The sequence below is a fragment of the Zalophus californianus genome, chromosome 2 (assembly GCF_009762305.2).
Source record: "Zalophus californianus isolate mZalCal1 chromosome 2, mZalCal1.pri.v2, whole genome shotgun sequence".
NCBI classification, from domain to species: Eukaryota; Metazoa; Chordata; class Mammalia; order Carnivora; family Otariidae; genus Zalophus; species Zalophus californianus.
The window spans coordinates 100,893,320-100,917,332 of NC_045596.1; the positions used below are offsets into that span (position 1 = coordinate 100,893,320).

Consider the following 24,013-nt stretch of genomic DNA (forward strand, 5'->3'; position numbering starts at 1 on the left):
TAAAATGAGAGGTCTGTACAGCTAGAGGACTCCTAGACTATCTTCCTGCTTTATAAAATACCATCTTGCTTTTGGATTATATTTCTTTACCTCTTCCTCACAGCCCTACTGTGATGTAAGTTAAAATTGCTTTTCTAATTTAAAGAGAGGAAAACTGAGGCATAGAGGAGGAAAATAACCTTCTTTTTTTTTTTTAAAAAAAGTGCATCATTGACTCAGAATTAAGAAACTTCACTTTGCATTCTCACAGTTTAATAAATGACTAGCTTTCTTACCAATGACATTCGGAAGATTAGACCTAGAGTCCATCCTGTCCAATATTCTGTTTCTCAGAATAGCTTCAGACATCATTTGCACATCCAAACTATTTCTTTAATAACCTGTCACCAAGCTGTCCTCCATTAATTTATCTAAATCTATATCCTAGAATGTTCAACCTTTTGGGGTAAAGACCTTCATATGTTTTTGGCACCATGCCTCCTGTATTCTTTAAGGAACTCTGAAAACTGCGCACTGCCTGAGAACCTTCTCGGATGCACCTAAGCGATGGCAATTTGAGGGGTGAGATGATAATCTTACAGGCCATGGATAATATAAAATAGGTACAGATGTCTAAAAGGGGGGGAAATCACCTCTTTTTCACTAGGGAACACATTAGTTTCTCATTTCAAGGCTAGTATTTTGAGAGCATGGTCTCTACGGAAAGAATATAGTGAACACATGGAATAGGGCAAATTAGGTTACCTGGTTGCCTCAGAAATGAGCTTCACTCCCACTGCCCTTTCCGAGCTCAGAGTCTCTGGGTCTGTGTCCTGAACGCACTGTTTTCTCTGTCTGTCTAAAGCCCTGACAGCTGGACAGGAGCATAAGACAAGAGGGCAAAGAGATGAAAGGAAGGCAGATATGGAAAGGAATAATAAGAGCAAGAACAGGAAAGAAAAGAAACAGGGGAGAGAGAGACTTGTCCTTGGAGACTGTAAATCCTGAAGAACCATCTGTATTCTGGCTCAGAGAGGGTTATGCTACACAAGTGCTTTCCGTATAGTTTAGAAAAAGGAACTGTGAAATTTAGATGATTTTTGCATATCCTTAGATATTTGGTAGCTTCCTAGACTCCCTCTTAAATTCAGTTGTGTTTTCTTCTCTTTTTACCTCTTGTAATATTTTCCACCATTTGAAAGGTTATCAGAGGTGACTCTTCAAGCCAGGGTAAAAGAGGTTCCAAGTATTACCAATACAGATTTAGCCAGCTTCAGGGGAAAACTATGAATAACAAATTTTTAAACTATCGCTTCACTGAGATGACTTCTCTGGGCAGGATTGCAAACATCACCATCTTTTATAAATTATTAAAGCATAATATGAAAAAATATTCCCTTTTGTAGAATCTCTTTTACAGATTTTCAATATATTATCAAGCAAAATGGAAAAAACAAGGCTTGAATGGCATTTGAAATAGTGGCAAATACATTTAGAATTATATTTTTTATTACTATGTCAAAATAATGATATTCAGAACTATTTTACCTCAATGCTTTTCTATCCTCTCTAAACAGAATTTGAAGTTTTCAATTTGCTCTGAGTTCTGTCTAAAAATAAATAAATAAATAAATAAATAATTCCTTTTGAGTCCAAGGAAATACATCTTTTCATATATCACATAATGAATCTCTTCAAAGAGAGTAAATATAAGGTGATATTTATTTTTTCTTTGTATTTTTCCACATTTTTACAACAAATATGTGTAGCTTTTATATCAGAAAAAAATTTAATGGAATAACAAAATTATACTAAGGCCAGATCTCTACCAGGACAAGATGAGGGTTGATGAATATCTAGGGAAAGGGAAACAAAAAACATGCAAAACTTTCCTGCCTTTTTTTAACTATTTTTTAAAAAGACCATTTTTCTAGGAGCAGGTTTAGGTTCACAGTAAAATTAAGAGGAAGGTACATGAATTCCCATATATGCCCTGCCACAAAACGTGCACAGCTTCTATCATCAACATTTCTCACCACAGTGGTACATTTCTTACAACTGATGGACCTTCACTGACATATCATAATCATTCAAAGTCCATAGTTCACATTAGGGTTTCCTCTTGGTGTTGTAAATTCTATGGGTTTGGATAAATGTATGACATGTATCCATCATCATAGTATCATACAGAATATTTTCACTGCCCTAAAAATCCTCCGTGCTCCACTGATTTATTCCTTTCTACTCACTCCTAGCAACACTGATCTTGTTACTGTCTCCATAGATTTGCGTTTCCCAGAATGTCAGATATTTGGAATCATATAGTATGTAGCCTTTTCAGATTGGCTTCTTTCACTTAGTAATATGCATGTAAGGTTCCTCCATGTCTTTTCATGGCTTAATAGCTCTTTTCTTTGTTTCATACCATTTTCTTGCAACCCCTTAACCTGAATTATATTGCTAGTTGCATTTGCGCAAATCTCAATTAAGTATGAAAAACTGTAATAAGATCTGAAAGTCCGAATAATCACTCTGTGATCTGACACCACAACACTAAAAATAGGATTAACTCAGCATCCAGAAAATAATTTAAGGAATTGATGTCTACAATAATCTTCTTAAGTGGACAATAGGAGACAAGAACCTACTGAAAAACAGTTTGACTTTCACCAGAACCATGAAATCTCCTTTTGCCCCAGATTTAAAGGTAGAACCATCCAAAATGCATAGGAGGATGTAGCAACTGAATAAAAGATAAAAATGTTCTGTCACTAATGTGTAAATTTTGTAAAAAAAATAATGCTTAAAAAGCAATAATACTGCTTGACTGGAAATGACGTTCAGAAAAAAAAGGTCACCATTAAAACAAAACAATTTGCTATCCTTGTATTTCTGGGTTGACCCAATGTCTATGGCTCACCACTCTGAATATACATTTGTAGATTTCAGGGAGAGGCATTTTTGTCATATTAATAAAATGACTTTAATTGTATTTCATATTAGTTTTTTGACTTTCTATCTAAAGGGACATACAGAAGTTTAGGTCAATAAACAGCAAAACTAAATACCCTTCTGTGTTGTGTGCCACCATACCACTAACTACAGAAGAGGAAGAAGAATTTGGGAGGCAAAATGTCACACCAAATCCCTCCTTTAAACAAATGGGGGGGAGGGAAGTCTTGCGTTCTACTTAATGCTCATCCACACAGAGCAGCACCATAACTATAGCTCTCTAACCCAGTATATACCCAACCCCAAAGCGAATTTATCACAGCACCATGCTGAGAGGGGGAAATCATTTCTGAATAACATTTCCAATATCTGGTGATTTTAAATCCGCTGGGCAAAACTGATTCCAGAGCAAACTCTGGAAGGCACCAGGCGGCAGTAGGAAAGTGGATGAGCGTGCAGGGTAGCCGGGGTGGAGCGCGGAGCTTACCTTGAACTCCTTCTCTATGTTGGCCAGCTTGGCCAGCTCGTTGCTGAGCTCCAGGGCGGTGAGCACCGGGTCCTCGCTAGACAAGGACAGGTACGCCGGGCTGGCCAGACCCTTGTAGGCATTGATCCTCGAGCGTGAGTGGCTGAAAGAGTCGTGCCTCTGCTTCTCCATGCAGTCTCCACACTTGCAGAAATAGTCGTGTGGCCGCTCAATCCTGGCGCCCTTCATCAGCAGCATGTGTACCACCTCGTACTTCTGGCAGTGCGCCGCCAGGATGATGGGCGTGATGTCGGGCGAGAAGCGCGTGCCGTCCTCGTCGTAGGCGTAGAAGTCGTCGTCCTGCAGCTCCTGCTCACAGGGGCTCAGGGTCAGGCGCTTGCTGGCCGCGAAGCCGGGGTGGTTGAGGATGGCTTCCACGATGCGCACGTAGCCCTTGCTGATGGCAAGGAGCAGGGCGTCGCCGATTCGCGCCAGGTTCTCCTTCTTGAGCAACAGCTCTGTCACCTCCAGGTGCTCATTGCCCACAGCCAGCTGCAGCGCGTTCTGGCCCATGTAGTCCACGCAGTTGACGTTCAGCGTCTTGGACTCCTCCAGCATCTTGCGCACCACAGGGATGTTGCCATACTCCGCAGCGTCGAGGAAGCGCTCCTCCTCGGCAGTGAGGCTAGTGCCCCGGTCATTGAACATGAAAGCCGGGCCCCGGACCGCCTGGCGCCGGCCCTTCTCCCGCATCACCGTCTTGCGTCTCAGAGATGGGCTTCCCTCCATGGACCTAATCAGCATTAATGAAAAACACCTGTAGACTATTAGGACGTATTGCTTCCTCCCACAGATCCAGCCCTTTCCAAGTACACAGCACCTACAGCAGACCTGTGGCCCACGGGCAGCTGAGTCAGTTGCTAAACAACGCACCTGAAATTTACACCTGTACCTAATACCTGCTGCTTGAACCCAGACAGGAGCCGGTAGCCTATCAGAACAGGGGTTCCTATTCAGAAGAAAATGGCATTTGGAAGAAATCATAATATAAACAAGGTCTAGACATCCATGCTTCCCTTGCGGCCCTGGTATAGATGGAACTCACTGGACCTTGTATAAATAAGCATCCTAGTCTTAAAAGTCTTGAAAATAGAGGTCTAGCACTTTCTTGGCACCAAAGCACTAGGATTTAAGGCTAAAGAAAGCAAATTTTTTAAGAATTAGGCCAGAAGAATCCTCTCAAATCATTGCATATTTTTAACTAAAGAAAATAATTGACGGGAGGGGGGCGGAAAGCCTAGGATTTAGGCCAAGGATCTTTCAGGATCTTACCCTTGTTATCTTTTCCTCTTACGGGTATCTTGCCTCCCCCCACCCAAAAAAAACCCGACTTACTTGCTTGAAAATAACTGTGACTTTGTAATAAGAATTGTTTAATTACCAATATTATATAATTGCCTCTTTGAAGTAAAAGGATATAGTATGATTTATGGTTGAAAAATCACTATTATTGGGTGCCTGGGTGGCTCAGTCAGTTAAGCCTCTGACTCTTGATTTCGGCTCAGGTCATGATCTCAGGGTTGTGAGATCAAGCCTAAAGCCCTACATCCGGCTCCACACTGGGCGAGGAGCCTGCTTAAGATTCTCTCTCTCCCTTTCTCTCTCTCTCTCATCCTCTGCCCCTCCCCTTCTCTAAAAAAAAAAAAATCACTACTATTATTTTATGAATAAAGCAACTGGACACTAACTGTATATCCAGAACAATGTACCTAATACCAACCACATTCATTGAGATTCAGTTGCATTATGAAAGTGATGTCATTAATTGATGTGTACAGTGATTCAGGTTCACATTTTAATTGATGGTGAGTAAATTCATTTCTTTGGACTTCCTTAGCCCAGATGTAAAATGGAAATTTACAAAGTGTTCCAGAGTTTCCTCATGAGCACATGAACAAAAAGCTTTTTTAGAAGTTCTGAGTCTTTGAAAAATGATGCTAAATAAACAACATAATTTTTAACACTATGATTACTTCTTTTTAACATTGTGATTACTTTTACTATTTAAACGGCTGTTATTATAAATACAAATCTGCATCTTTACCCTTAGCCAGTTCTAACATTCTTGCTGACTGCAATGCTTAAGATAAGCTCCTTTAAAATATCTGTGATTTTTGTTTTGTGTATGAGCTGATAAATACCAGATATTTTGTTTTGTGTATGAGCTGATAAAATACCAGATAAAGCTCTTTTTACATTACCGACTTCTGAAGTGAATAATTGTGACAAGTTAAAAGTGAATGGCTGGGGGAGAAAAATGCTTTCCTTCTATGATATATATTCCAGAAATACTTTCCACCATTGATAAAACAATATTCACAGAGTCAGGGGCTGAAAACTATGCTAGAGAAGACACTGTCCTTCTCCCTGGGGGTCTGGGAGCAGAAGTCAGAGGCAGTTACCAGCCCCCACTCAATTCTCACCTCTGTTGACCTCAAACCAAGAGAGGAGTACAGAAGGCACTGGCAGAGGTTTCTCACATGGAGACCAAGGGAACACGGCCAGGCAAACCTGAGTCTTCAGAGGTGATAACCAAAGAGGTCCAGAGAGGCATGTTAACTCCAAGGGCGACAGTGCTAGACTGGCACCCCATCCTAACTGCTCAACTAGTGTCAGGTGATCAACTTTTTAAAAATTAAATAAATACAGCATTTATATGTATCCAAAACTTTATATACATACATATATATGTACACACATGTATGTATGCACACCCATACATATGTGTTTGTAGCAATTTCCAGAAAGCAATACAAGAGGCTTTTAATTGTAGTTATACCTGGGCTCTGAGCAGAACTGAGGAGCCAGAGGAGAAGGGAGATTTTTGCTCTTCACTTATACCCTTTTGCACATTTTGAATACTTTTAACCACAGTTTGAATATTTTTATTAAAAATAAAATTCATCATGGATGCCTGGGTGGCTCAGTCGTTAAGCGTCTGCCTTCAGCTCGGGTCATGATCCCAGGATCGTGGGATGGAGCCCCGTGTCGGGCTCCCTGCTCAGCGGGAAGACTGCTTCTCCCTCTCCCGTCCTGCTTATGTTCCCTCTCACGCCATCTCTCTCTCTGTCAAATAAATAAATAAATAAATCCTTAAAAAAAAAAAAAGAACTGGGAAATAGCATTCACTGAATTGCATAGGAGAGAACTTTGTTTCAAGACCCAAACTCTATGACAGGGCTTTAAACAAATCTGGTAAATACTGTTACTGTGGTAGGGGAGTATGTTTTGTTACTCCTAATGGAACTGACTTTTTGGGGTTAATATTTTTACTATGAATCTACACACTGGAACTCTTCAAATGGTTAGAATTTCCATATGGCATAAAAGATGAATTTTATGCTTACCAGTGATAATATATTGACATTTTCTATAACCACAGAAGGTATCTGCAGAGTATACACGTCTGAAGAATTCCAATCTATACTCAGATACATTATCTTTGGGGAAATAAACTCATTAAAGTGTCACATCTTAATGGAAAGGGCTCTTTATCTAATGACTGCTATCTACAACAAAAATCACTTATAAAAACCCCACCTTTTCTCCCCAAAGAGTGTGATTTGAAAATACCAGAATATGATTTTTTAATGAATTTTTCTTTGCATTTCTTAATATTTTAAAGTTTTTTCTTAGTATCTCTTCCTCTTTCAGAATATCTCCATATTGTGCATTTGAGCTGAAATGTGGGATTTTAGTACTACACAACACATGTCACGTGAGTCATTTTGATTTTGTTTTTAAAAGATTCTAACACTGAGTTAAGTGTGAAGTCAATTTCTGAATTAGAAAAAATTATACAGCTATTTCAAAATTAAAGAGCTGATCTAATGTATCTTCATGGTGAATCTATGTAGGAAGTGCCTTAAAAAAAAACTTTCCTTACAGTATTAGGTAAAACAACCTTCATTGATCTGGAATGATAGAATGGTATGAGTCACATTGAATTCAACTTGTCCACAATTCATAAACATGGCGCCAATCTTAGCTAGTCTTGACAGTGCATCTCCGCTAGCATGAGAAATAAGGTAGGAATGAGGGTGAAAGGGAGAGGATGCCTCACTTTAGTAATACTAACACTAAAATCATTTTGCCAGACATTTTCTTACCTTCAGATCCCCATGCAGTGGGTTGTCTCATTCAGCACTACAAGGGTCCATTGCACAGGGCCTTCTTTCTTATAAGAGCATTGGAGTACCACTGACCTAAACCAGCTGCTCAACAAGTCCCCGTGCAAGCTCAGGCTGATATGGATGCCTGGTAATATCTGTCTGCTGTGGACTAAACTCTGTCCCCCCACAAATCCATATGTTTAAGCCCTAACTCCCAATGTAATGGCATCTGGGGATGAGCCTTTGGGAGGTTAGGAGGCAATTATGATTAGATGAGGTTATGAGGGTAGAGCCCTCATGATGGGATCAGTGCATTTGTAAGAAGAAACAGTAGAGAGTTCTCATGTCCTTTCCTTCCCTCTCTCTCCCCCCACCTCAAGCCCCCCACCCCACCCCCACTCCACGAAGTGAAGACCCAGAAAAAAGAGCCACCTGCAAGCCAGGAAGAGAGAGCTTTCACTAGAACCTGACCATACTGGCACCATGATCTCAGACTTCTGACCTCCAGAACTGTGAGGAAAAAACACTTCTGTTGTTTAAACCAGTCTATGGTACTTTGTTGACAGCCCAAGCTGAGTAAGACAGTGACCATACATCTCAAGAAGAAAAAAAAAATGCGTGCTATATGAAACAAACTTTGGATTCTTGGTACTTCTCCAAACAAAAGCAGATAAAAAGTTCTTTTTGAGAAATATTTTGGTGTACCCAAAGGCAACCCTTTGCTCCATTGCATTCAGAGGTAAAAATACAAGTAACACTCCTCAGTTTTCATAACTTTGACATAAACTCACCTGACTTCTAACACTGTTTCTCTAAATGTGACATGAGGACCACCTGCCTCAAGATCACTTGGAGTGCCTATTAAAATGCAGATTTCTGGGACCCATTTTAGATTAACTAAGTCAGAATCTCTCAGGGGTGGGGCTTTGGAATATGTATTTTATTTTTTAAAAAAGATTTTATTTACTTATTTGAGAGAGAGTGTGAGAGAGAGCATGAGAGAGAGAGCGAGTGCACAGGCAGAGGGGAGGGGCAGAGAGAGAAGCAGGCTCCCTGAGGAGCAAGGAGCCTGATGCAGGGCTCATCCCAGGCCACTGGGATCATGACCTGAGCTGAAGGCAGACTCTTAACCAACTGAACCACCCAGGTGCCCAGGAATATATATTTTAAATGAGCATCCTTTGAAATTCCCAAGCACACTAAAGGCTGGGAACCTCCAGCATAAAAACAATGTGATTATCCTGAATATCAATGACCCCAGACTATGAGGCCTTTAAACACCTGTCACACTGGCCTTGACAAAAGTCAACTTGAAATAACATGTGTGAGCACTGCAGGCTAAGGGACAAACGGCCATATGTTCGTTTAGGTTCCCTATGTTTTATTAACATTTAAAATTTGAACTTCGGGAAGCTGAACTTCAGCAAGTCACCTGAATCACAGTAAATAAGAAGGCTGCAAAAATGCCTTCACCAGTGACTCGTTAATGTCACGCCCTTGCTTTTATCAAGGATTGATAATTTTAAAAGGTTACTATGTCGTCTTCAAAATTGCATTTAAAGGGTTAAGAGGTTGTCATATCCATATCCATTGTACATTTTATGAGGATGCAAATACTAAAGTTATCATAGAATTCTGTATTAATAGGCCTCTCTTTCCAGATAAGTTTGCTTCTTTTAATCTCATAATATATGAACTATATAACCCTTGCCTTTTTTTTTTTCTTTTTGGCCCAGGAAATCTAGCAATTCAGCTTAGATCTAAAAGTGTTCAGTTACCATCATTATTCTACCCCAGATTTCCGGTACATTCTTTTCCCTCCTCCTAAATGATTTCTCACATACATTTAAAATCAATGATCATATTTTCCATGTGTTCTAAACCTATTTTATGGTTACAAGAATTCTTTTTTAAAGAAATACAGGATTAATAAATATCCACTCACATGTACACATATTCCTGGATGGTCAGGTAATTCTTTATTTCTCATTATCCAGTGACCCATAGGGAGTAAGTACTCAATAACTATTTGTTCCATTGAGCTCCCAAATCTCTTCCCATGTCCTGTCCTCCCCCTTGACCTCAGATCCTACATGTACACCTATTATCCCCTGGTCACTCTAAAATGTCCCAACTCACCCTCTTTCTTAACAAGCACCCCCTCCTTATTCAGATTAAGCAATTTCTTTATTTTATTTTATTTAGATTTTATCCATTTGACACACACACACAGAGCACAAGCACGGGGTGGGGGGCCGTAGGCAGAACGAGGGGGAGAAGCAGACTCCCTGCCGAGCAGGAAGCCCAACGTGGGACTGGATCCCAGGACCCTGGAATCAAGACCTGAGCCGAAGGCAGATGCTTAACTGACTGAGCCACCCAGGCACCCCCAGATTAAGCAATTTCAAGGTCATCTATGACTCACCGTCTTGATGCTGTCAGTCTCAAAGTTCTGAAGCTTCTCCTTTGGAATGTTTCGTGTACCAGACCCTCCCTTCCAATTCTCATTGCCACAACCATCTTCCAGATCTTTAACCAATCATAGCTGGATTATTAGACCAGCTTTCCAGCAGAGATGGCATGAAGAAAGGCTACTAAACTTTACTCAGCACCTGGCATATAGGTATGTTTTTCACGCACTACCATATTTAATTCCTATTTAGTTATGAAGCAGGTATTATTTCCCTTTCATAGATAAGAAAACCGAGATTAAAAAACCTGCCCACTGTAACACATATAGCTTCAACTTGAAGGCTCTCTGTTTGACTCCAGATTCTCTCCAGTGCCACAGGCTACTCCTAATTTTCCTCCTTGTGTGCCATTACCATCCCCAGCACCTTGCTCTTCTTAAATTCTGCTTTTACTGTCACACTTCTCTTAAATAACAACAACAAACAAACTAGAATTCTCTGGTTGACTTTCAGGGATGCTGCCCAGCCAACCTTGTTTTCCTTGTTCCTCAGATTCATTTTGCACTGTCTTATAAACACATTATCCTGCTTATTTCTATACTGTCAAGGATATTCCTATACTGTCAAGGGTATTTTTGGAAAAAGTAGTAAGGTGCTTTTCTCTTTTGTCTTTCCAAATACAGTATCTTTGCCCTGGTTGGTTCAGGACACCTTGCTGTGGGGGTAGCAGGAGAGGTGGGGGGCGGTTATGAGTCACTGGTGAAGGCATTTTTGCAGGCTTCTTATTTACCGTGATTCAGGTGACTTGCTGAAGTTCAGCTTCCCGAAGTTCAAATTTTAAATGTTAATAAAACATAGGGAACCTAAACGAACATATGGCCATTTGTCCCTTAGCCTGCAGTGCTCACACATGTTATTTCAAGTTGACTTTTGTCAAGGCCAGTATGACAGGTGTTTAAAGGCCTCATAGTTTGGGGTCATTGATATTCAGGATAATCACATTGTTTTTATGCTGGAGGTTCCCAGCCTTTAGTGTGCTTGGGAATTTCAAGGGATGCTCATTTAAAATATATATTCCTGGGCACCTGGGTGGTTCAGTTGGTTAAGAGTCTGCCTTCAGCTCAGGTCATGATCCCAGTGGCCTGGGATGAGCCCTGCATTAGGCTCCTTGCTCCTGTATCGGTGGTTAGTTAAGAGTTAGGTGGGTGTGTTTAGGGGAGAAGTAGAGAAGACAAATTTTAGAGGAGTGCAAAGAGAAAGAGCAAGGTAATTTTCAGCTTTTTGTAGGAAAAAAATGGGATTTTGCAAGTAAAATTTAGGAAAAAGAGAAATTGTTTTGAGGAAAGATTTGCTCAGTTCCTTCATTTCTCTAATTAGTTCTGAAGGAACCTGATCATAGAATGTTCTCATCGTGGAGACAAGACAGCTTTTGACAGCAAAGCCATGATGCTTCCTGTCTTAACAGAAGAAAGAAAAAATAAAAAGGAAGTAAAAATTAAGATGTGGATCCAAGAAAGTGAGGAACCACTGAGGGCAGAAGATCTGGGACAGCCCAGCCCGGTTAAGTAGGGAATGGTGTGGGCTTTGTCAAGCCACCCTAAGTTCCCATGTGGTGTGGACCCTGTGCTAAGAGCCAGAGACCCTGCACCCTGACTAGGGATACTGCTGCTGTAAGCTGGGTTAGAGCCCTGGAGCTCCTGGGAGTTGAGCTCAAACCATATAAGCCAAGGAGCATGTCTGGGTTATAACAAAGGCAAGTCAGCCAAGATCGAGTTATTTTCACTGACAAGCAGCACCCAAGTAGACAATGAACATCGCCCAGAGACCAGAAGACTCAGAGGACAACAACTCTTTCTTTCCTCCAGGGGACACATAAGCTCCCTTCCTCTAGTGCCCAGATGCTACAGAGGACAGTGGGGGCGGCGGGGGGGGGAGGGCTTTCTGAGAGCCTGAGCTATTTTATCCAAGTGAGAGGCTATTTATTAAAAGGAAAATTTACTTTATAACATCAAACTAGGATCAATGAAATTGGCTTCACAGCATCTCCCCAGAGTGCCCTGAACTAGAGGTGTATGCATGAACCGTAAGGAGACTACGACCCCTTGAAGAGACTGGAGGGAAGAATCAGCAAGCAAAAATGCCTTAGATATGAGCTCAAGGCACAAGGAGACAATGCCCTAGTTGACCTATTCCCTGCAATAATGTAAGGCAAGTCTTCCCTCCTAATAACTCACATAACTGCTTAACTGCTTAATTAACTTAATTGCTTGACTGATTGTTTAATTCACTTGTTGGATGAGAATAAGTGTTTAACAAACAAACAAACAAAAAAAAAACCCCAAAATTTAAAAAACGAATTTAAACCACACGATGGACATTTGGTTTATTTTTTTTTCTCCTGGTCAGCAGCTGGGAGGCTCAAGAGAAAGACCTATTACAGGCAAATTACAGGAGCAACACATTGCTGCTCATCTAAGTTGTTCTGGTTTCTTGACCCTGCTACACCTGCCTCTGGGATGTTCCTTTTATTTCCATCCCTGGGCCTACCATTATTTCTGCCCAACTGATACTAAGTCTATAGACAAAGAGATTCAGTCAGAATGGTAAGTCACTTCCTTAAGGTCATTAAAGGATAAAGAATTAGAAGAGAGCTCAGAGGTCCTCTCCCAGGCTCTCTACCATGCTATCTCCAGGGAATAAGAAAAAAATGAATAAAGGTTGCAAATCAAAATAATGTTATTAAAATGTATGCTTAGCTTATGTTTTGGAACATTTGGGTTCTAGAAAGAACAGCTTCAAAAACTGCTCTTTGGATTGAATCACAATCTCTCTAGCACTCAGCAACAAATGCGCATTATTAAAGAAGTCAAATCCTTTATTGAAATGAAGAATTAGCCAACTACTCAATTCATGTAGCAAGCTGGCAAACAGAGTAATAACACCATCAATGTGAGCCAAAGCAATGAGAATAACACCCAAGTTGTTTTGATGAAGCTGTTCACCCCCTTGAAGAAAGTGAATGTGCCAATCGGCCAGGATCCAGTCTGTCATTCTGTGAAGGGCAAGAAGAGCAGAAGGAGCCACAGAAGAGAAGTAGTGCAAATAAGCACAGAGGAGGGGGGAAAAGCATTAGAGAGCAATGGCCATGTTATAGTGTCCGGGGTGGTGATAACCGGAAGTGATGATAAGGGTGGGAAGCAGCAGGCACTGACAAAGGACAAGAAAGTCAGAGATGAAAAGTCAAAAAGTAGACAAACCTCATAGTCCCCCTGGCAAGCAGGCAGCTGTCAGTCAACGTGGCTGCCTCTGGAGACAACCGACATCTACACGATATGGATTTCATGTGAGTGGGCTCGCAGGAAGGGAGGGTGTCTCACAAACAGCCTCAAAGGAGTCATCAAAAACACATGTTTTGAAAATCTCTTAAGATATGTATTTGGAGAGGGGAAGAAGTGGAGTGGGGGACACTCTGAACTTCACTATATCCCCTAAGGGCATCAGTATGGAAGACTAGAGGAAGGCAGCCCAATCTATTCAACTGTTCGGTGAATAGAGTACCGGGCTACAGGGAGTCCCATGTCCCACACTGCCTACTGCTGAGCTCGCATCTCCTGACACCACAAACAGCTCAATAACACATTGTCTCAGTAGCAACCAAACTAACAAGATAAGGAGCTCCATTTAAGAAACAGGAAAGCAGGGGTGCCTGGGTGGCTCAGTCGTTAAGCGTCTGCCTTCGGCTCAGGTCATGATCCCAGGGTCCTGGGATTGAGCCCCGCATCGGGCTCCCCATTCAGCGGGAAGCCTGCTTCTCCCACTCCCCCTGCTTGTGTTCCCTCTCTTGCTGTGTCTCTCTCTGTCAAATACATAAATAAAATCTTTATAAAAAAAGAAACAGGAAAGCATAGCTTTCATTTCTAAAGATTCTCATCCCACCAAAAAAAAAAAAAAAAAAAAAATTAATAGGTAGAGATTCCAGCACTTACAAGTCTGGAGAGAGATCTGGGTCTCCACAGTAATTAATTTCCTGACAGTTTCTGTTAGCCTGTACTATATTCAGAAACCTCTAGGTATGAGTTTAATAAATCTATTAGACAATGCTAATTTGGGTATATACCCTAATCGCCAAGTCAGAGAAAAGAGGCTGTTGTATATTTAAGGAGGAAAGCTCCGGTCTTCTCCCGTCATCACTTTCTTTGTCATCCCTTTCATGAAAGCTCTTTGCCAGACCCCTCAGCAGCCACAACCAGAAAAGCAAAAAGGCCACTTAACAATGTGTTCCTTCCTCCACTGGGAGCAGAGGTGAAGACCCCTAATCATTGCCTGTATGACATGATAATACTTCTTAAACACATGTACTTTCTAGCACTTAGATGTTTCTGCTTTGAGGAACAACTCGGTTAAACTGACTGTTACATTGCCTTTTTTTTTTAAGATTTTATTTATTTAACACACAGAGAGAGAGAGCACAAGCAGGGGGAGTAAGAGAGGGAGAAGCAGGCTCCCCACTAAGCAGGGAGCCCAATGCGGGACTCAATCCCAGGACCCTGGGATCATGACCTGAGCTGAAGGTGGATGCTTAACTGACTGAGCCACCCAGGTGCCCCTGCATTGCTTTCAATTGTCTGCTTTTATGCCTGGCTCTTCAAAGATAATGTAACATCCTTAATAGCAGAGACCGCCTCCCTTTATCTCTATACACCTGGCTTTCAGTACATGGCTGATGCATATCTACCTGTTGGAGCCATGCTTGCACAGACGCATGAGTGCTTAAACCACAAGACTGAAGACCCAGAGATCAGACAATTTTCCCCTCCAGACTAAAGAAAACTTTTGGTCACATATGATAATATGTGGAAGCAGAGGTGGAGGGGAATTAGAATAATTCTTCTATAAAAGTCATGAATAATATAAATTAATAATCAGAAGTTAAAATAATGTAAACAATTATTCTTCTTTCAAAGTAGATTTCTGCTTAATCACATTTAATTCTTAGTTACACCACAAAAAGTATCTGATGAATTCCACATCTCTTGATTTTGATATTAAAGTGACGTTTGGGGGCGCCTGGGTGGCTCAGTGGTTAGGCGTCTGCCTTCAGCTCCGGTCATGATCCCAGGGTCCTGGGATCGAGCCCCGCATCGGGCTCCCTGCTCAACGGGAAGCCTGCTTCTCCCTCTCCCACTCCCCCTGCTTGTGTTCCCTCTCTCGCTGTGTCTCTCTGTCAAATAAAAAAAAAAAAAACTTTAAATAAAAAAAAAGTGACGTTTGTCAGGATAATATGGGGATAAATCGGGGTGCCTGGGAGGCTCAGTTGGTTAAGCGACTGCCTTTGGCTCAGGTCATGATCCTGGAGTCCCGGGATTGAGTCCTTCATCGGGATCCCTGCTCAACGGGGAATCAGCTTCTCCCGCTGAACCTCCCCATCTCAAGCTCTCTCTCTCATTCTCTCTCTCTCAAATAAATGAATAAAATCTTTAAAAAATACATGGGGATAAATCTTAGAATTAATAAGCTCTAATAATGAAGCTTATCTTCAAAAATAAACTCTTTCACAATACTTCCTAAAACTCATGTTTATTATTTCAGGAATATTAAGTGACAATGAAATTAGAAGTCAAATACGAATTCAATCTGTAACTGAACAAGAATTGAGATAAACTCAGTAATAGGGGGAGATGAACCATGAGAGACGATGGACTCTAAAAAACAAACTGAGGGTTCTAGAGGGGAGGGAGTGGGGGATGGGTTAGCCTGGTGATAGGTATTAAAGAGGGCACGCTCTGCATGGAGCACTGGGTGTTATACACAAACGATGAATCATGGAACACTACATCAAAAACTGATGATGTAATGTATGGTGATTAACATAACAATAAAAAATTTTAAAAAAAGAACCACAAAGAAAAAAAATAAACTCAATAATAAAATCAAAAACTTCTACTGACCCAAGAGAAATTCATATTTGGCTACTTAAATATATTAGAGGATATTATATATATATTAATACTTTATATACTATACATATAAGCTTATTTTATATCTATATCCATATACACTTTTAATATTATTAGAAGCAAAGGGATCTGGTTTTCTATCACTATCATCTACATCCTAAGTCAAAAGTCTTAAGTTTTTAGATGCTTGCTCCTTTCTTGTCACCCTGCAGCCTACTTTTCAACAGAATCCATATGCATCAGGACTACTTGACAAAATATATTTAGAAATGCAAAACTGGTGTAGAATAGTAGCATCATCATGCTCTTTCCTTAACAGGTCATATACTTGTGGACATTTAAATCTCATTTTTTAAAAGATCTAAGACCAAATCTGTACCGTCACCTATTATTTGAACAGTGCAAAAGGAGGGAAAGTTTACTTTTTAATAAGGGATTTCTTTTGACTAGGTAACTGTAGACAGACACCCCTGGCCTAGATGCTAAATTAAAGACAAAACACTGTAACAATCTTAATTATTCTCATAAAGTCAATGCTGAGCCCCTTATGCCAAGTGTAAAGTTGGTCACCCCATAGTTCACAACTCCAGATCTTCTATCTGGGCCAGACTCCTACGTGCTCACCCTGCACAGGCCACTAATCAGGCTCTCCTGCCAGACTTATGCCATGTGATGTTGAGGGCAGGGTTGAAAAGGAAGACTGCTGGTCAAGGTAAGAGCCTCCCTCCTCAGAAGACTGCTCAGCAGCCATTCACTGTTCCTTAGGCATGCTCCCTGAGGGGACAATCTCAATCCTGAGCCATGAAGTTTAAAGCATTCCTCCTACCAAGAGCCTAGGAACCCAGTAAAAACAGGTTTCTTCAACCTGTTACATTTCCCATGGTGTTTTATTGTTTACTGTCAACTGGGGTAAGGGGGTGTATGGGATGTTGTAGGCAAAGGCAAAGCTCAATGGTTAAGAATATTCGGGGGGTGGGGAGAGAAGGAAAGAGAGGAAGGGCGGGAGAGAGAGAGAGAGGGAGAGAGAGGACAGACATTTGCTATCCCAGGCCAGTAATGAAAAATCCCTAAAATTCTAACCCCATCATCAGATGATGCCCCAGTCTTGCTCCAGGATCCTCTCACCACTTTGATATTAAGAAAAGAGAAAACCATAAATGACATTTGGCAGGGGGTCAATTATGTTTTGAGATACTCTTTTCCCCTCTTTGTTTCCATTCCTTAGTCCTCCCGCTTGGCTTACAAACTCTCTCACGTTGATGGGCCATCAGCAGTCAAATTGAAATGATGACTTAATTGGATCTCATAAATGAATTAATCCTAATTAGTAGTGTCCTGTATTATTCCTCCCAAGAGTAAATGCATTTTTAAATTTCTTTGAGGAATAGAGAAATGCTGAACGGAAAGGAGGCCACGGTGTGAACAGCACAGCCCTAAGAGCTAGATTTCAGATGACTTGGGGCTGCTGTGAGTTAGAGGTCCAACTTCGGAATCAGTTTATCAATTTGTAAAAGAAGAGACTGGACTAGATGAAATCCTTTGCAACTCAAACATTCTATTTTTTTCCCCAAAATATTCTATACTAGTTAGCTTTACGAAGTGTGGTACTAAGATGACTTTAGGTGGGAGAGTTCATGACCCTCATATCACACTGTATAGCTTACTATCTACTCCATTCACGCGATAAGATCAGTCATGATTAAGAATATTCTTCCTTCTGCAATCTTGGCCTGTTAATAATATAGTCTTCACTGGGGCTTAAATGAACACCTAAAACATAATCGTAGGGATATTTGGTTTCAAGACAACGGAATAAAGGTCTTTCTTACCCTTTCTCCTCTCCAAAATTATCTCCCCTAAACAGCAAGGAAAACAGAGAAAAGTAACACAGATTTTGTCTTCCATGAAACCAGAAGACATTTGTAATATCTGAAACTACACAATATGTGAAGTTGGAAGACAGGTAAATGATTTAGTGGAGATAAGGAAGGTCCATCCAGAGTGCCAGAGTGCCTATAACAAGAAGCAAGTTGATCCACCCTGCTCAATTCCAGAAAAGGCCCAGAAATTGAAGGCAAAAGAAATTCCAGAAAGTAGAGATGAGGCAAGAGCCCAAAATAAGGGAATTGGCTGAAAGCCTGTATAAAGATCAGGTAGAACTCTTTCCCCAGATCTCTACCCCACTGACTGATACCCTCACCCTAATAAGCATGATAGGATATGAAATCTCCAGAGAAATAGAAACACAGATACTCTGGTTGTGAGGGTACCAGACCCAAGAGAGGGCAGGCACTAAGAACGGGGGATCCCTTCCCAGTTCCAGCATGAAATATTATATAAACGCAAATTACTGCTTTTGTTATGACACATTTTTGGCAGTACTACCTCTGAAGAAAAACTAAACAGAATCTTCCTTTCTAGAAGTCTTTCTCTTTTAAAGATATCACTGCTGAGAAATCTAATGATTATGTGCACATATGTTAATATAAGGATTGATTCTTCTTTCTAAAAGTAGACTCATAAGTTTCTCTCTTGATTTATCAAATATTTGCCAACTATGGGTCAATTCTTCTCTTTTCTTGAAACTGTTCTTTCTAGGCAGCTTTGCCTTAGTACCCACCTGCTCCTTCATCTTGCTACCCTCTCTACCCTCTAAACAACAACAAAAATCCTTCAGAAAAGGGAGTCTAGAGCTCTCTGTCTCTCTCTTTACACTCTTTCTTTGGGTAATACCATATACTCACATGACTCAGCAACTAGCCCCATCAGCCAGTAGATTCTCAAATTCTCCCAAGCTTTAAACTTGCATTTCCCTCTTCCTGCTTGACACCTCTAATCAGAATTATCTGAAAAATCAGATCCTCCTTTGTCCTTTCCTTTTCAACAATGACATCGAAGATCTCAGTTATCTAGGTCAAAATCGCCAAGTCATCTCTGACCCTGCTTTCTTTCTCTCTCACACGCACTCTTTTTTTTTTTTAAGATTTTATTTACTTGAGATAGAGATAGAGAGAGAGAGCGCGTGCATAAGGGGGGCAGAGGGAGAGGGAGAAGCAGGTTCCCCGCTGAGCAAGGAGATTGCCATGGGGCTTGATCCCAGGAACCTGGGATCATGACCTGAGCAAAAGGCAGATGCTTAGCTTAATCACTTCATTGACTGAGCCCCTCAGGTGCCCCTCTGCTTTCTCTTTAAACCCCTCATGGGCAGTTAGTTGCATATTCCCATAGATCCTATCTGTGTATTCTGTCTTCCAACCTCTTCCCTTTCCATCCCACCAGTACTACACTATTACAGATCCTAATCTCAGCCAGAATGGCTATAGTAGCCCCCTAATTTATTTATTGACATTCTCTCAATTGCTACTTCAATCCATCCTGCTCTCAGACTCTCAAATTGCTGCTGCTCTATAACCATCAGTGGCTCCCTATTGTCTCCTCCTGGCAAGATCCTCCATATTAATGCCCCAAACCAATACATCCAGCTAAATCTCACTGCACCTATACATACTCTATGTTCCAACCAAACTCAATTAACGTTCCCCAGACATGCCTAACATTTTGGGGGGAAAGGCTTCAATTAATGTCCCACTCTGTCTCTGTCTCCTATCCTATCTTTTAGAGCCATAAATATTTCCCTGATCTCTCCATGACCTTACATAGTCCATCGCTCCTTTACACTTGATCCTTCATAGCTCCTTCCTTGTATGTTTTTATGGACTTATTTTACTCTAATTTATAGCACAATGGCTCATGCCCAGTTTCATTTCCACCTCTCCCTCATGAGATTTTAAACTTCTTCAGTGCAAAAAGTTGTCATACTCATCTTTGGGGCTCGCTGTACCTAACTTGCACTTGGCACATGCAAACACGTTAAGAAATGTCTTTGAATCGAAACTCATGAGAACTGCCTTCAGATGACTTTTTGGAGTTTTATCAGATATATTTAATAACTAAAAACTTTGAGAATGAGGTAATCTTGCCAATGACAGACTACTTGGTCCTAGGTTTGCAAACAATTGAGAAAAAGAAAGTCTTGGTTTGAATCAATGGTTGAATCAAGAGTTCTATCAAAGGATATTTGTAAAAACTCTTGTTAGTGATACAGCAGATGACATTCTTTCTCCTAAGTCAGTCTGTTTAAAATTCCCAAATGGAATACTGGAGCATGGAGCAGTGAAATGAGCAACAGGATAACCTTGAGGAATTTTTTGGTAAACGTGGGATTCTATCTTCAGCATCCTGGCTAAATTTTAAGTCCAGCTATTCTCTTCTGACTATTGAAAATGAGCCTGGGGCTTTGAGAGACTGGTTATCCTGCTCCAGTTCCATCCTAGGTTTGTTGTGTCCACTTTCTGAGCTTTTAAACTGTGGCCATATTCTACTTGAAGGAGGAATAAAGAGCTGATTTTTTTCTACAGATATCAAACTAGTGCCCAAGTTAGCAAATGACAGGACTCAAACATGAAGAGCTCGCTGCCCTACCTCCCAAAGAAACATTTATTAATGTTTGTCTCCTTAAGATGACTGGATCTTCTCAAGCACTTTACAAAGTAAATACACTAAGACATTTACTTGTTGAATTACGTAAAGTCAGAAAATAGAAAAAAAATGTTCTCTTCTATTAGCAGGCAGACAAGTTTACGATAGAATTTGCCTTAGTATTTTGCGTAATTGACCTCAAACTCCAAAAGGCAAAGTGAGTAATCTCTGATCCACCCTATTTTCTCAGATAAGAGGGCAGTGGTGTCCCATTTAGTGTGGATTGAAGGGAACAGAAAAAAAAAATTAAATAATCAAGAAACTGAACTGGGTTATAAAAACCAAACTGGCAAAAGGAAAAATAGACAATGTCTTAAAATCTTAGGGAGGCTGGGAAGCGAGCCGGCATGCTTTAATCCCTAAGGATATACCTTCCTTCCATTTCCTGAGCCATTTCCACTCAGGCTAATCTTCGGCAGTAATTGAACCACATCAGGATGCGTCGCTCATTTTAAATCAGAACCCTTCCCTAGGCGATCTACTCCTAGCGGCTGATTTCTGTTTTTTTATAAGCAAATCTAGAAGGGCCAGTCGCGGGCTCTGAGCGGGCAGAGCGATGCGAGATTAGGTCTGTCTGGAGGTCGCCCCAGAAGCCTGGGACCAGGATGTGGCAGCTCTAGGGCAGCAGGGGGCGCTGCATAACCTCCGTCCCTTCACCAAGAACCACTTACCCCACCCAGACGGTTAGTGCCGCCCGCCACGTCTGACCCGAAGTTCTCTACCTAGGTCTGTGCGTTTTTCCTAAAAAAGACTCACGTAAACCCCGTGGCACGCCCAAGGTATGTGACAAGAAAAATAGCATGCACCCTTTAAAACTAAGAGCTCTCGTTTAATCCTCGCTATGTCTCGTAGCTGCTAAGGCTGGCTCCAAGATCTGGAAATTGAGAAAAGTTGCTCTTTCTTACACACTACAGAGCCAACCTCTACCTTTCTTTAAAAAGAAAGCAGCTGCTGACCCTGAGCCGCCTGGGAACTACAGCCGAAGTTACCACGAAACAGTTCCCGAGGCTGCCTCGCGCCCACTCTCCCCTGAGGATTTGGCTTCAGTTTGCCCCCACCTGTGAATGGACTATCGAGAAATGAGGCGACTGGGCAAACTTACACCCACACTCCGTATCACAAACCTTCCCTTGCCTTCTCCCCACTCCCCTGCCCTGGCTTGAGGCAGGTGGGAGCGTCGAGGGGAAACGCAAGTTCCCAGGGTAGTTCCACGTTGGGAAGCGGGGGAGGAGGTCGAAGTTCGAGGGCGCGCCTGGGTCTATGCACACCTTACTATTCTTTGACTTCCTCTGGTAAGCGCGGGGTTCATTTGCCGAGGGGTCCCAGCCCATGGGGCAGTGGTGTGTGTCTAGGAGAGGACGTGTCTGCTTGCTGCAAAGCGAGTCTGGCGTCCGTTGTGTCCGTCCGCGGGGCCGTTCTGTGCGCTTGAACCGGGACAGAGCCCCAGCCACGCCTTCAGCGGCCCCCAAGTCCCTCCACAAAGCAGAACCAAGGGGACGAGCTCCCGACCGAGGTCTGCATCCCCAAGTCGCCCCGAATAGAGTTGCCGTGCCGTGCCGGGAGGCGTTTGGGGGTCCCTGGCACGTGGCGGGGCGGCCCGGAGCGCGCCATCCTGCCCCCCGCCCGGCACTGCCCTCCCGACGCGCGGGCCGCGGACCGGCGGGGTACTCACATGTCCAGCCCGGGGGAGAAGGGCGGCGGGCAGTAGCCGTGCGGTTCCCGCTGTGAGGGCGCCAAGCGCTGCTCGAGCCCCCCGTTGACGCCCCTCCAGCCCCGCCGGCGGCCCTGCGGCTCCGAGCCTTCGTCTTCACCCTCCTCCTCCTCCTCCTCCGGCGCGGGGAAGGTCACCCTCGCTTGCTCCTTGCACTTCCTGACCTTGGTGGACATCGCGCCTGCCGCGGTCCGAGCGTGGGGATGCCGGCCGCCCGCCGCTGCCGCCGCAGCCGCCGGGTCTCTCCGCGGCGCCCCTTCCGCACCGCCCGCAGCCCCGGGCAGCCCCGGGCCGGAAGGCAGGAGGAGAGAACGGCGCGGCCGGACACCGAGCAGTTAGAGGCGGGAACCAAAGCCGAGTCGCCGCCGCCGCCCACCATGAAACCGTGGGAGCAGCCGCCGCGGCTGCGGCTGCAAGGAGGAAGCCTGGGGCCGAGTGGAGCGCCCGTGCTGGGAAAGGCTCTCCCGCCCGGCGGCGGTGGCGGTGGCGGTGGCGGTGGCGGCGGCGCCGAAGCCTCCTCGGTGCCCGGCTCCTGTCTCCGACAGCATCACTTGCTAGGACACTACCGTTACTCAGGGTGAAGGACGGAGAGGGAGGGAGCGGGGGGTGGGGGAGGGAGAGAAGGGGGGAGAATCAATTCCTTATCAGACAGAGCGAGCTGGAGAGGAAATCAGACCAGCAAGTAGGGAGTGAGGAATCAGAGAAACTTCCCTCCGTATTCTCCCATTTCTCTGCCGGAGGATCTAGAACCCTCTTCCACTTACAGATACAAGTTTCCTAAGGAAGGGGAAAGGAAGTCGTCTGGCTTGCTAATTTTTCTGCAGTCGTATTTACCCAATTCGACTCCAGATTTGTTTCAACAAGCATCACTTGTTCGTTGTGTTACTCTTAAGACTTAGTTGAAACTACGGAGGTTTAAGTACATTTCCTTGAGTGCCTTTGTACCCCAAGAACGGTAATGTTTGAACGTGCATTGTGCTTCAGGTTTTTTTTAATAAGTCTCAAAACCATCTAACAAGATTTATATACATTCTGATAAATATTTTCCAGCAAAATGTAAAGTCTCCTTTTTAAAACTTCAGTAATTATAAATAAATAAAGCTTTTTTTTTTTCGTTTTAAAAGTCAAAAGCAATATTTCTTCTGGAAGAAAAGACCCTTGGAATTTTAGTCAAAAGGAGTCTTAAGGATCAAGAATTTATCCCTTTTTTTAAAAAAAATAAGAAAACTGAGGCCTAGAAAGAGGAAGTAAACTAGTCACAGAAGGCAGCTAGTGAGAAAACTCAGATTAGACTGAGGTGAGTGTATTTTCCAAGGCTTTCAATTGCCTCAAATATGCAGTTTTCAATCAAGTCCAACTTGGAAGAGTCACAGAAATACCAGACATGCTATGATGAGATGAAATAAGATACTCATCTTTTAACTGTATCCAATTATACTATATTTTTTCAGGGAGCAGTTCTTCCCGAAATTAAATAAAACACAAGTAAGGAAATGTAGTAGCTCCTTTGAATTCAATTCTTAAAAAGTAAATAAAATATTGTGTGTTTTATTAAGGTGATAACAAATCTGATGTTTAAGGAAACGATATTTATTTGTACGTCTGACACAGAAAATACAAGTAAATACCGTCTAGTGCTTTACACTTGGAAGCACCTTTTCCGTATTAGCACATGCAGAAATAGAAGTGTTAAAATCTTCACAACATACATTTCTAGACCCCTTCAATACCACCTCTGAAATATCTCTAAAGCAAGACTGCTCTTTGTACCCCAATACTGCTGCCTCAGTTCAGGCTCCCATCAACCTCCCTGCTTTCTGTCTTTA

The 24,013-nt window shown here is 42.4% G+C and overlaps 1 protein-coding gene across 8 annotated transcripts in view; it reads right to left on the reverse strand.

Annotated features, from left to right (window-relative positions):
- The window catches only part of TRPC3 (transient receptor potential cation channel subfamily C member 3), a 71,538-nt gene extending 49,149 nt beyond the window's left edge, over positions 1 to 22,389 (reverse strand). For all 8 annotated transcript variants that reach the window (XM_027597704.1, XM_027597702.1, XM_035726017.1 and 5 more), the window contains exons 1-2: positions 22,149 to 22,389; positions 3,419 to 4,190 (exon numbers count right to left, since the gene is read on the reverse strand). In XM_027597704.1, the coding sequence (XP_027453505.1) occupies positions 3,419 to 4,190; positions 22,149 to 22,363 (987 nt within the window). In that variant the 5' untranslated portion in view covers positions 22,364 to 22,389. The remainder of the gene's footprint in view (positions 1 to 3,418; positions 4,191 to 22,148) is intronic.
- Positions 22,390 to 24,013: the final 1,624 nt, after the last annotated feature.